This window comes from Macrosteles quadrilineatus, unplaced genomic scaffold (genome assembly GCF_028750875.1).
Source record: "Macrosteles quadrilineatus isolate MER2022 unplaced genomic scaffold, UCM_ALF_1.0 Scaffold_4__1_contigs__length_99947679, whole genome shotgun sequence".
Lineage (NCBI taxonomy): Eukaryota > Metazoa > Arthropoda > Insecta > Hemiptera > Cicadellidae > Macrosteles > Macrosteles quadrilineatus.
This window is the reverse complement of record NW_026542597.1, coordinates 39,590,840-39,604,849: the sequence shown is the minus strand read 5'-3', so window position 1 is coordinate 39,604,849 and position 14,010 is coordinate 39,590,840. Positions and strand designations below refer to the sequence as shown.

General features: G+C 39.8%; 2 protein-coding genes across 3 annotated transcripts in view; one reads left to right on the top strand and one right to left on the bottom strand.

Moving 5' to 3' along the window:
* The window catches only part of LOC128992863 (anoctamin-4-like), a 52,607-nt gene extending 52,035 nt beyond the window's left edge, over positions 1-572 (top strand). The window contains exon 18 of the mRNA XM_054416606.1: positions 464-572. The gene's annotated coding sequence lies outside the window, so the exon portion shown is untranslated. The remainder of the gene's footprint in view (positions 1-463) is intronic.
* A 302-nt stretch (positions 573-874) lies between these two features.
* LOC128991631 (conserved oligomeric Golgi complex subunit 1) overlaps positions 875-14,010 on the bottom strand; it is a 39,207-nt gene continuing 26,071 nt past the window's right edge. The window contains exons 17-18 of one of the 2 annotated variants that reach the window (XM_054414685.1): positions 3,154-3,318; positions 875-1,193 (exon numbers count right to left, since the gene is read on the bottom strand). In XM_054414685.1, coding sequence (XP_054270660.1) covers positions 1,083-1,193; positions 3,154-3,318 — 276 coding nt within the window. In that variant the 3' untranslated portion in view covers positions 875-1,082. Of the gene's footprint in view, positions 1,194-3,153; positions 3,319-3,603; positions 3,742-14,010 lie in introns of those variants that run through there. The other variant, XM_054414686.1, reaches the window with a different exon arrangement.

Below are 14,010 nucleotides of genomic sequence, written 5' to 3'. Positions count from 1 at the left end.
ATATTGACACGTAATGGTGATGACAAAAACATCAGGATAATAAACTTGATTGGCCACACCGAGTTTACAAAAAAATTGCAAAATTGAGTATCAAATTCTCGGTTTTGATGGCAAGAATGCTGATTTAGTGGAAACAAGATATGTGAACCCTTATAATAGTAATAAAGATGCTTAGGGATATTACATTTTTTTCTAAATACACTTTGTTAATTTTAATCCCAACAGTCAATTAATTAAATGACGAGTAAAAAATCAAATTCTATTTCATTTTTATTAGGTTCTTATAAAATATAAGTTTTTATAGAAAACACATTTCAAAACAATATCAAACTAATTGTAAAGTAAATTAAATCTACTTAAAATATTTTAGGTTGAGAACGAATTTTCTGTTGCGACAAGTGTTTATAACAATTTTGTAAATTCATTTTAACGGTTTTATATTTGCAATTGATAATTTTTCCAGATATGTATTTCATATGTATTAAACTGAACATCTGAAAAACAAGGAAGAAGAAAAAATATAAGAAGTACCTAATAGTTCTGATTTGGAACAAAGTTTGCAGATTTTTGAAACTAGCCTTGTGAAGTAACTTACATTATTTTTAATATTTAATTTTGTTTTACTGCATTAAATAGTTTTAAGAAATACAAATAGGTATTGTCAATTTTTCTTTCAACCAGATAAATAATTAGGAACATCGTTGGGTCTTTATAAATTAAAGTAACACCGATTGTTTCAAGTAGGCCTATATTGTTTGCAATGGTAATACGATGTTCTAGCAAACAAATTCTTGAACCAATAAGTAAAAAAATTAATTTTTGTGATTTGGTCTAAATGTTAAAAATTTTGTTTACTTGTCATGATGGGAAATTTTGAAAAACATTTCTTGAACAACACCAAGCGGCCCCACATACATAAACTACAGTAAACTTAAATAAATTACCTTTCAATGTTTTAAATCTAAAGTGTCATACTATTAGTACTTTAGGAAACAGTATACAGATAACAGTAGAGACAACATATGTATTTACAGTTAGAATAATTACATTGTGGCAAAAACAACAAAAGATTACAAATAGTTTTAGCCGAACCAGTCGGTAGCCATCACTCCGAAGAAAGATGAAGCTGTGCTTTGTTTGGCAGCAGCTTCTGTGGAAGCTCCTTTAGAAGGGGAACTTGAAGGTTTCTTGGCCTGCAAGTCAAGTGAAATGTTATCATTATTGTGTATTTGAATGTTAAGGTTTTTTAGGGTTTATCAAAACTTTTACGTGATCTTTACAAGATCAAATGCTTAGTTTATTAGTGATTCCTTATTTTATTTTATTTATTTTATTTATTTTATTTATTTTATTTATTTTATTTATTTTTTTTATTTTATTTATTTTATTCCTTAGTTTATTAGTTTATTAGAATAAATTTAAACAAATAATCATTCAATTTGTATTGTGGAGGCTCTTTACTTCTTAAGGTTGTACATTTCTTTATGTTTGATTTAATGATTTCTTTAAGAAAGTATTTGTGCCATCTTATTAAAAAAGATCACAGAGTCAAACTAAGTGAAAATTGAAACAACATCAATGCAAATATCTTTGTGGTAAAAAAACCACATAAACTCTTGAGCCACAATTTGATTGTCTAGCTGTTAGATCTAGTACTTGTAGGCCTATTTAGTTTTAAATACGCTACAGAGATAATGAAGGAATTTATATCAGATTATGGTTTTGTAAACAAATACAAAAAAAAAATAGAAATGTTATACAGATTGTATAGCTATTTTAATAAAATGTTAACAGTTATATTGAATAGTTGAAAATCTCAGTTTATAAGAAAACCTTTTCACACTAGATTTGAGACCTGTTCAACATTTCAACACAAATACACAAGGTTTGTTAATATTGACAACAAAAACTGCTATCGAGGAAAAAATTGAAGGACTGACTTTGAACACAAATATATCTGGGTGTAAATATGTGATAAAATATACATATGTATAGATGTACGTGAAAAGTGAATACTTATAGTCAAAAAGTGCTGGCTTTGGACACAAAAGTGTTTTTCATATGAACTTTCCCAAAATGGTGTATTTGTTTCCTTGTTAGTAGTTAATATTTTGCAAGTATGATGAATCTTTTTCAATAGATTAGTCTATAAAATCTACAAATTTGTCAAATCTGTATTTAATAAAAAAAGCAAACACATTAGTACAAAATAAAATCTTTCACAAAAATCAAATAATACAATTTCATGCAAAATTTTTAACTGCAATCTTGCAGAAACTGAAAATAAGTATTGACTGAACTCTCCATTAAATTAAATTTATGCAAACCTTAGCTAAACCTTTCTTGAGTTTAAGATCCTGGTTTCCTCCTGAATAAAAACGTACCAATTTGTAATAAAAAAAATACAATAACCATGTATTATTACAAGATGAATTTAAGAAAAGCCTTTGTATTTTGCAATGATGATTATACTTAATTTAAAATTATTAAATATAAATATTTTTCAGATATATTGTTTTTTGAAATCAAACTAAAATAATACAAGACGGTTTCTTAAAATGGTTAATTGGCTGATCAGGTAAATGTTCTACAAAAATTCATAAAAAAAACATTAATTATGCTGCTTCTCCAAATAGTAAAACTTGATGTTAGCCTTTAAGGTTTGCCACAAAATCTCTATCAACTTTTTAAGGTACCATTCCTGGACCAAAGACAAACTAAAATATCACTATATCAAGTCCAGTAATCTGTACTGTTACTGTACAAATTCTTTTACAAACTTATTTTAACCAAATTTCCCTATAGGGAAGTAGCTATTCCCGTAGGTAGCATGTTAAGACCTAGGCCCTGGACCAATTTACTTTTTCATTTTGATGTCCCTAGTAACAAATTTAACTGATATTTCACGACTTTCAGGGGCTTCTTCAGAGGTAGAATGGCAGTTAATGTTCTAGCACTGTTTTAAATCACTTGGTTGACTTGATGCGTGATCACTCAAACTTGATACCTAGACTTGGCTTGATTTTTTAACCAAATACTCCTCTATTGTATCAGATCTCAAAGTATTGAAATCATTTATTAACCCGTTTAGCTTAATTTCTCAAAAAATAAAATTTATTTCAAATATGATTTTAATTTAAAACTAAAAAGTACCTTTGGCTTTGACTGAGGATGGGACAAACGAGGAGCAGTGATGTGCAGCAGAGGAAACCACGTGGCTGCAGAGGTACTGAGGGCTAGGACACACGGCTCCTCTGTATGATGATTCTGAACTGAAAGTTGTGACATACTCCCAGACACCAACACTCCCATCAGAGCCTGACACAGACAATTAGCTTAGACTGAGGTACAGTGATGTGTAGCTGAGGTACTGAGGGCTGGGACACACAGCTCCTCTGTATGATGACTCTGATCTGAGAGTTGTGACATACTCCCAGACACCAACACTCCCAGCAGAGCCTGACACAGACAATTAGCTTAGACTGAGGTACAGTGATGTGCAGCTCAGGTACTGAGGTCTAGGACACACAGCTCCTCTGTACGATGACTCTGACCTGAGAGTTGTGACATACTCCCAGACACCAACACTCCCAGCAGAGCCTGACACAGACAATTAGCTTAGACTGAGGTACAGTGATGTGTAGCAGAGGTACTGAGGGCTAGGACACACGGCTCCTCTGTACGATGATTCTGAACTGAAAGTTGTGACATACTCCCAGACACCAACACTCCCAGCAGAGCCTGACACAGACAATTAGCTTAGACTGAGGTACAGTGATGTGCAGCTCAGGTACTGAGGTCTAGGACACACAGCTCCTCTGTACGATGACTCTGATCTGAGAGTTGTGACATACTCCCAGACACCAACACTCCCAGCAGAGCCTGACACGGACAATTAGCTTAGACTGAGGTACAGTGATGTGTAGGAGAGGTACTGAGGGCTAGGACACACAGCTCCTCTGTACGATGACTCTGACCTGAGAGTTGTGACATACTCCCAGCCACCAACACTCCCAGCAGAGCCTGACACGGACAATTAGCTTAGACTGAGGTACAGTGATGTGCAGCAGAGGTACTGAGGGCTAGGACACACAGCTCCTCTGTACGATGACTCTGATCTGAGAGTTGTGACGTACATCCAGACACCAACACTCCCAGCAGAGCCTGACACAGACAACTAGCTTAGACTGAGGTACAGTGATGTGCAGCAGAGGTACTGAGGTCTAGGACACACAGCTCCTCTGTACGATGACTCTGACCTGAGAGTTGTGACATACTCCCAGCCACCAACACTCCCAGCAGAGCCTGACACGGACAATTAGCTTAGACTGAGGTACAGTGATGTGCAGCAGAGGTACTGAGGGCTAGGACACACAGCTCCTCTGTACGATGACTCTGATCTGAGAGTTGTGACATACTCCCAGCCACCAACACTCCCAGCAGAGCCTGACACAGACAATTGGCTTAGACTGAGGTACAGTGGTGTGCAGCAGAGGTACTGAGGGCTAGGACACACGGCCCCTCTGTACGATGACTCTGACCTGAGAGTTGTGACATACTCCCAGACACCAACACTCCCAGCAGAGCCTGACACAGACAATTAGCTTAGACTGAGGTACAGTGATGTGCAGCAGAGGTACTGAGGGCTAGGACACCCAGCTCCTCTGTATGATGACTCTGACCTGAGAGTTGTGACATACTCCCAGACACCAACACTCCCAGCAGAGCCTGACACAGACAATTAGCTTAGACTGAGGTATAGTGATGTGCAGCAGAGGTACTGAGGGCTAGGACACACAGCTCCTCTGTATAATGACTCTGACCTGAGAGTTGTGACATACTCCCAGACACCAACACTCCCAGCAGAGCCTGACACAGACAATTAGCTTAGACTGAGGTACAGTGATGTGCAGCAGAGGTACTGAGGGCTAGGACACACAGCTCCTCTGTACGATGACTCTGACCTGAGAGTTGTGACATACTCCCAGACACCAAGACTCCCAGCAGAGCCTGACACAGACAATTAGCTTAGACTGAGGTACAGTGATGTGCAGCAGAGGTACTGAGGGCTAGGACACACAGCTCCTCTGTACGGTGACTCTGACCTGAGAGTTGTGACATACTCCCAGACACCAAGACTCCCAGCAGAGCCTGACACAGACAATTAGCTTAGACTGAGGTACAGTGATGTGCAGCAGAGGTACTGAGGGCTAGGACACACAGCTCCTCTGTACGATGACTCTGACCTGAGAGTTGTGACATACTCCCAGACACCAAGACTCCCAGCAGAGCCTGACACAGACAATTAGCTTAGACTGAGGTACAGTGATGTGCAGCAGAGGTACTGAGGGCTAGGACACACAGCTCCTCTGTATGATGACTCTGACCTGAGAGTTGTGACATACTCCCAGACACCAACACTCCCAGCAGAGCCTGACACAGACAATTAGCATAGACTGAGGTACAGTGATGTGCAGCAGAGGTACTGAGGGCTAGGACACACGGCCCCTCTGTACGATGACTCTGACCTGAGAGTTGTGACATACATCCAGACACCAACACTCCCAGCAGAGCCTGACACAGACAATTAGCATAGACTGAGGTACAGTGATGTGCAGCAGAGGTACTGAGGGCTAGGACACACGGCCCCTCTGTACGATGACTCTGACCTGAGAGTTGTGACATACATCCAGACACCAACACTCCCAGCAGAGCCTGACACAGACAATTGGCTTAGACTGATCAAACAGATTGTGATAGAGAAGCTAGTTCCTCAAGTACACGTTTAATTTACTAAGAAGTAAAATTCACAAGATTTTGTTATTTTTAGTTTTTTAAGTTATGTATACTACAACTACTAGGCCTAGGCCTACTACTATATTGGCTTTGTTTGTACCAAAAACATCTCTAAAGTTAATTTCAAAATGAGGTGTTTCTACAAATTATAATTTATTTTTGTAAAAAAATACAACCGACTTCAAACGCTCTAAAAAGAATGAAATAATTTAAATAAAGTTAACTTTTGTATTAGGCAAGCTCACGTATTTCAATTCGGCGCGGCTCTATGATGATTTTTGATACAAAATTGAAAGAGGGTGTCTCTGATTTTGGGCTGAAAGAGGGCTAGGACACACAGCTCCTCTGTACGATGACTCTGATCTGAGAGTTGTGACATACTCCCAGCCACCAACACTCCCAGCAGAGCCTGACACAGACAATTGGCTTAGACTGAGGTACAGTGGTGTGCAGCAGAGGTACTGAGGGCTAGGACACACGGCCCCTCTGTACGATGACTCTGACCTGAGAGTTGTGACATACTCCCAGACACCAACACTCCCAGCAGAGCCTGACACAGACAATTAGCTTAGACTGAGGTACAGTGATGTGCAGCAGAGGTACTGAGGGCTAGGACACCCAGCTCCTCTGTATGATGACTCTGACCTGAGAGTTGTGACATACTCCCAGACACCAACACTCCCAGCAGACAATTAGCTTAGACTGAGGTATAGTGATGTGCAGCAGAGGTACTGAGGGCTAGGACACACAGCTCCTCTGTATAATGACTCTGACCTGAGAGTTGTGACATACTCCCAGACACCAACACTCCCAGCAGAGCCTGACACAGACAATTAGCTTAGACTGAGGTACAGTGATGTGCAGCAGAGGTACTGAGGGCTAGGACACACAGCTCCTCTGTACGATGACTCTGACCTGAGAGTTGTGACATACTCCCAGACACCAAGACTCCCAGCAGAGCCTGACACAGACAATTAGCTTAGACTGAGGTACAGTGATGTGCAGCAGAGGTACTGAGGGCTAGGACACACAACTCCTCTGTACGGTGACTCTGACCTGAGAGTTGTGACATACTCCCAGACACCAAGACTCCCAGCAGAGCCTGACACAGACAATTAGCTTAGACTGAGGTACAGTGATGTGCAGCAGAGGTACTGAGGGCTAGGACACACAGCTCCTCTGTACGATGACTCTGACCTGAGAGTTGTGACATACTCCCAGACACCAAGACTCCCAGCAGAGCCTGACACAGACAATTAGCTTAGACTGAGGTACAGTGATGTGCAGCAGAGGTACTGAGGGCTAGGACACACAGCTCCTCTGTATGATGACTCTGACCTGAGAGTTGTGACATACTCCCAGACACCAACACTCCCAGCAGAGCCTGACACAGACAATTAGCATAGACTGAGGTACAGTGATGTGCAGCAGAGGTACTGAGGGCTAGGACACACGGCCCCTCTGTACGATGACTCTGACCTGAGAGTTGTGACATACATCCAGACACCAACACTCCCAGCAGAGCCTGACACAGACAATTGGCTTAGACTGATCAAACAGATTGTGATAGAGAAGCTAGTTCCTCAAGTACACGTTTAATTTACTAAGAAGTAAAATTCACAAGATTTTGTTATTTTTAGTTTTTTAAGTTATGTATACTACAACTACTAGGCCTAGGCCTACTACTATATTGGCTTTGTTTGTACCAAAAACATCTCTAAAGTTAATTTCAAAATGAGATGTTTCTACAAATTATAATTTATTTTTGTAAAAAAATACAACCGACTTCAAACGCTCTAAAAAGAATGAAATAATTTAAATAAAGTTAACTTTTGTATTAGGCAAGCTCACGTATTTCAATTCGGCGCGGCTCTATGATGATTTTTGATACAAAATTGAAAGAGGGTGTCCATATTGCAGGTGACTATCTATAACTAAAGGTGTTAATCTGCATGTCTTTTTCATAGTTATGCGTTAAGTGTTATTTTATTACCGTAATCAGAGATCGGCATTATAGTGGTATTAACGAGTATCTTTAAAAAGATTATAACGCATTTAAATGTTTCTAACTTGGAAATGTAACGTTTTAATACTAAACTAGCTTCTTTTCCCTATCATAATATCAAACTAAATTATTTTCCTATTCATATAGAACATTTGTGTGTGTTATTTTCATAATGCATTTATTCTGAAGTAAACATAAAATACAAGAAAATATTTCCTTTAATATATAAACAAAACAGTTCAGTATGTTTTTTATATATTTATGTTATCCAGCTACAATTTATTGATTTTCAAAATACACACACAATATTTAATTTCAATCATATTTGCAGTTTGAACCGCGCCGACTTGAAATACGTGAGCTTGCCTAATACAAAAGTTAACTTTATTTAAATTATTTCATTCTTTTTAGAGCGTTTGAAGTCGGTTGTATTTTTTTACAAAAATAAATTATTTCATGATTTTTAGTGACCGTATAGTTTTTATGTACCGGTATATGACGAAATTTCGGGTTGAGAGACAAAATTGAGATTTTATAGTACGTGATTGTCGTCTCACCAGAAATTAGGTCACACCTTATATTTGTCCAGATAGCTTAGCCTACTATGAGATAGTCCAGGACTCTAACGTGTTCGTTAATTAATTATCGTTTCGAGTTTATTGGCTCAGAATATTAATTACAACAATAATGCTTACAATGTTAAGCTTACCTTCAACAAGTGCTCATCATAGCCACTCAAAAAAAATATGTAAAGTTAAATTTAGAATTTTGAATAACCTATCGAAATGCGAATAAGCCTAATTAATTAGAAACTAAACTAAAACGTGATTCGGTCGTTATACTTGGTAATCACCAAAGTAAACTTGTGTAAACACTCCCAGCAGAGCCTGACACAGACAATTGGCTTAGACTGATCAAACAGATTGTGATAGAGAAGCTAGTTCCTCAAGTACACGTTTAATTTACTAAGAAGTAAAATTCACAAGATTTTGTTATTTTTAGTTTTTTAAGTTATGTATACTACAACTACTAGGCCTAGGCCTACTACTATATTGGCTTTGTTTGTACCAAAAACATCTCTAAAGTTAATTTCAAAATGAGGTGTTTCTACAAATTATAATTTATTTTTGTAAAAAAATACAACCGACTTCAAACGCTCTAAAAAGAATGAAATAATTTAAATAAAGTTAACTTTTGTATTAGGCAAGCTCACGTATTTCAATTCGGCGCGGCTCTATGATGATTTTTGATACAAAATTGAAAGAGGGTGTCCATATTGCAGGTGACTATCTATAACTAAAGGTGTTAATCTGCATGTCTTTTTCATAGTTATGCGTTAAGTGTTATTTTATTACCGTAATCAGAGATCGGCATTATAGTGGTATTAACGAGTATCTTTAAAAAGATTATAACGCATTTAAATGTTTCTAACTTGGAAATGTAACGTTTTAATACTAAACTAGCTTCTTTTCCCTATCATAATATCAAACTAAATTATTTTCCTATTCATATAGAACATTTGTGTGTGTTATTTTCATAATGCATTTATTCTGAAGTAAACATAAAATACAAGAAAATATTTCCTTTAATATATAAACAAAACAGTTCAGTATGTTTTTTATATATTTATGTTATCCAGCTACAATTTATTGATTTTCAAAATACACACACAATATTTAATTTCAATCATATTTGCAGTTTGAACCGCGCCGACTTGAAATACGTGAGCTTGCCTAATACAAAAGTTAACTTTATTTAAATTATTTCATTCTTTTTAGAGCGTTTGAAGTCGGTTGTATTTTTTTACAAAAATAAATTATTTCATGATTTTTAGTGACCGTATAGTTTTTATGTACCGGTATATGACGAAATTTCGGGTTGAGAGACAAAATTGAGATTTTATAGTACGTGATTGTCGTCTCACCAGAAATTAGGTCACACCTTATATTTGTCCAGATAGCTTAGCCTACTATGAGATAGTCCAGGACTCTAACGTGTTCGTTAATTAATTATCGTTTCGAGTTTATTGGCTCAGAATATTAATTACAACAATAATGCTTACAATGTTAATCTTACCTTCAACAAGTGCTCATCATAGCCACTCAAAAAAAATATGTAAAGTTAAATTTAGAATTTTGAATAACCTATCGAAATGCGAATAAGCCTAATTAATTAGAAACTAAACTAAAACGTGATTCGGTCGTTATACTTGGTAATCACCAAAGTAAACTTGTCGGGAAAATTAGACTCGGTCGATCACCAGAGTCGATACGGGGTTTTTAAACCAAATTTACGTAGGACGGTCCGGGGTAACGGGGTAAGTCGTACGTAAACCGTTCTGGCAACTTAACTGATTTCCGAAGCTGGTTTAAGACAAAAGGTAGTGTGCTCGTACGTGAAAAAGCGTGCGGAGTGCGCGCGACTGCGGCACAGTAAAATAAAAATAATAAAACTTCTCTAAAAATGAGATTAAACAAAATAAATTCGGTAGCACACTAACCTGATGACTTATGATTCTACCAGGAACGGGGGAAATCTTTAATTGACCAGAATTTAGGAGGTTATAGACTGTTGGATTGTCTCCAAACAGCAAGCGTACTGACGGTTCGGTAGCGGGTGGACGACTGATCATGAGGTCCGCTCTTCTGGTCCTTCTTCGCCATCGCCCCTGGCGGCGGGGTAGGTAACTAGCGTCATCCCCTCTACGATGACGTAGGACCCTTGCCCCTACGATGCCGCTGACAACGCGGGCGCGGCTTACCCCGAACGTAGAAAATTATAATATTTAAAATGAAACTTTTAAAAATCGGGTTTTTACCCCTTGACGGGTTTTGGGTCGTTACACCCCCTTCTTACTTCGCAGAGAAAAAAAGAAAAACGGAAAAAGAAAAAAAAAATACCCAAACCTAAGGTATTGTCGGCGTCTGCTGCGAAACTCTTGAGCAAGAAAATAACGAAATCGAAACTCTCCTTAAAATGGGCACGTCGCCTCAATATATGTGCTCCATCGTCCGCAGCTTCTTCGTACGGACCCGGAAAAACGTTCCATCTCCCCTGAACACCTTCATCCTCTGGTTTTTCCTTCGCCGCCCCGTGTCTTCCAACGGTAAATTGGACAGGATGTCGCGCACCTCCTGTGGCACTGGCCGGCTAGTGGAATCGGTGGCAATCGGGGTGTGAGGCGTATCGGCGGGGGCATTGCGACGGTTGGCTGGGGATACCTCCACCAGCGCGACCGTGGCAACCGCGGGTCGATGGGGTGGCTCTGTTCGGGATCGGGGATTTGGACTCAGCCGCCCCCTCCTTAGCTGAATCCTGTGTGCGTTTCCCGCCTTACAATTGCATTTTGCGGTCGAAATGCCTTTGGTCTTGCAATAAAAGCACTTCCATGTTCTTGGTTCGGGGCAGTCGCGGAACAAATGTCCCGTACGGTCACAATTCCAGCAAACGTACTGGTCTTTGACGTGGACGGGTTTCTCCAGTGCCGCCCCTCTCACATTCGAGTGGGAGTTGGGCACGGATAGTGTTTGTGCCTTGGGTCGCGAACTCGGTCCTTGCCGCGCGCGGTCGTACCTCTGGTGCTGCGGGTAGGTCCGGGAGCTCGGTTCGCGCGGTGACTCAGCAGTGACTGCGGCGTTATCGACCGGACGTTCAGATCGTCTTCGCCCGTGATACGCGGTTTCGGGAATGAGAGAGATAGCCGGAGGGGGTGGAGGACAAAACGTGCTCTTATCCCTAACGTAGGACTCGTACTCCTCGGCACGCTTAATCAGTTCGGTCAGAGTCAAGCAGTCCTGGCGTCGAACCATAAGTTTATATTCAGGACGCATATTCGAATAAATCAAGTCAATCTTATCGTGGGACGAAATGGATCCTCTCCTTCGAATTAGCGTGCTTAACGCGACTACAAAATCTCTAAACGGCTCTTGGTCACCCTGTGTCCGCTTACGAATCTCTTCGTCCAAGTTACGGCGATAACCGAGAGGTAGATATTGGATTTTGAAATGGCTACGAAAATCCTGGAAATCGGCCCACGCTTCCCGGTTATTGCGGTACCATAACAAGGCGTTACTAGTCAACAGTTCCGGCAGAGCCCTGAAGACCTGGTCTGGGGCTAAGGAATACGCCTCCATTAGCTCCTCCAAGCGTTCCAGGAACGATACCGGGTCTTTGCGACCGTCAAAACGAAGGTTCCACTTACGAACGACGTTGTAAATGGAGGCTCCGTCTAGCGATTGGCGGCCTGAGGGGCCAGCGTGGCTCGATGGATCGGCATCTCGCAACTCGCGAGTTGCCGAGGCGTTAGGACGTGGTACCGCACCGTAGCACAGATCGGCATAATTCGTGGTAGGGGGTGCGGCGTGAGCGGGAACCGTGTCGGTCGCGTAGTGTCCCGTGGGAGTCGCGTCGTTTGACCTCAAGGTATTCACCATTGAGGCTAGGACCCGTCTCACTAGCGTAGAGTCCGCATTCGGTGACAACCCAAGTATCTCCCGTACACTGTCACGTTCGTCTAGGGCGGGATGCAAGCCTAGCTTGTCCTTAGACGCGTATTCCGACCCGTAATTCGCCGGCGGGATATTAAGAGTGCGTGGAGGGTCAACGGTCCGGTAGGGTCCGGTACGGGTAATTGCGGATAATGGCGATCGCCAAAAATCCACAAAACTCTTCCTAAGTTCATCTGCCGTACCTGCCGTAGAAAGGCCGTATTTACTCATCTCATTCTGCAGCTCCTCTTTGCTCAGTCTATAAATCCACCCGACGCGCGGTTCGTCAAACGGTGTGCGCGGCACGATCGATTCCGTAGACCCACGAGTGGTAACGGCAGTGGCAGTAACAGCGGGAGCGGTTGTGACGGCGGGAGCGGTAGCAGTTGGCGGTGGGTCATTGTTTTTGCGCGGGGGCCTTTTCCCCGATTCATCTGGAGTCAGCATATACATAACTGGGAAAAGATAAGTCCAAAGGCGCAAAAATAATTCCCAAGGTGTCATTTTTAAATTATTACTAGGAAATACAACAGTCGACGATAATGGTTGTTGTCGAAAAAATACGTAAAAGACTGTGTAACTGTCGTAAGGCTCGTCGCTAATCGTAAATGTTCAGTATAATATTTAAACCACTGATACAATACCCCAACAATCAATGTTTACAATCGCAAAAAGTAAACAAAGTTCCGATAATACGTTGGCCTAATGATCGTTGTGAACTAATTGTTACTGAGCAATACAATAATATGTTAACCAACAATATTATTATATCACTAACGTGTACGTAAACCGTCGTAATTAGGCTCAATCCAAAATATAATAATCCTGTATTATTATATTAAACAATGTTATTCCCTGTGTGTAACAATATTAAATGTATTACAATACAATAAAACTGGGGTATGCTAAATGCTGTTAAATATTAGGACAACCAGAAGTATAACAATATGTTAACCAACAATATTATTATAAAACAGTTCTGATCCCAAATATTTAACGCGTTTCAGTTGCGTTATAAATATTATGCAATGCAACGGATGTAAATATTATGCAGAAATAAGCTCACTAGAATTGAAAGAACTACGGGGAAAATCCAATAACAAACCGTTATCAAACAGCTGATCGGGCCGCTCTTATCTCTTGCCCATTCATACAGAGAACAATATACGAGCGCAACACTAGTGAACTAACAGGTCGACTAGCCTTCTTGAAGCAGAACAATTCTTACAGAATATTATGAATTAAATCGAAAGCAGTGTTAACTATTTCCTACTTAAATAATTATAAAAGAATAACAATCAATTATCAGAGGAAATGTATAAACACTGGTACAAATAAACACGGTGTGTATTATAAACGGTCAAGTTCGAAGTCAATTAAATTCCAATAAATATCCTATAATTTTACCATACAAACGTAGTACGTTTAACAACAGTACTGACGTTTAATCGTATCTAGTTCTACGGTATACAACCAATATTCCACTGTAACGTCTCGTACACAACCCTTATTAAGGTAATGTTCGTATGTGTAATATTTATTAAATTCTGAGCCAAAACAATTAATTATCGACTATGCCTTCGGGCGCCATAAAAATATATTTAACATTCAATAGTCCCTGTTCGGGCGCCATTTGATATGACGAAATTTCGGGTTGAGAGACAAAATTGAGATTTTATAGTACGTGATTGTCGTCTCACCAGAAATTAGGTCACACCTTAT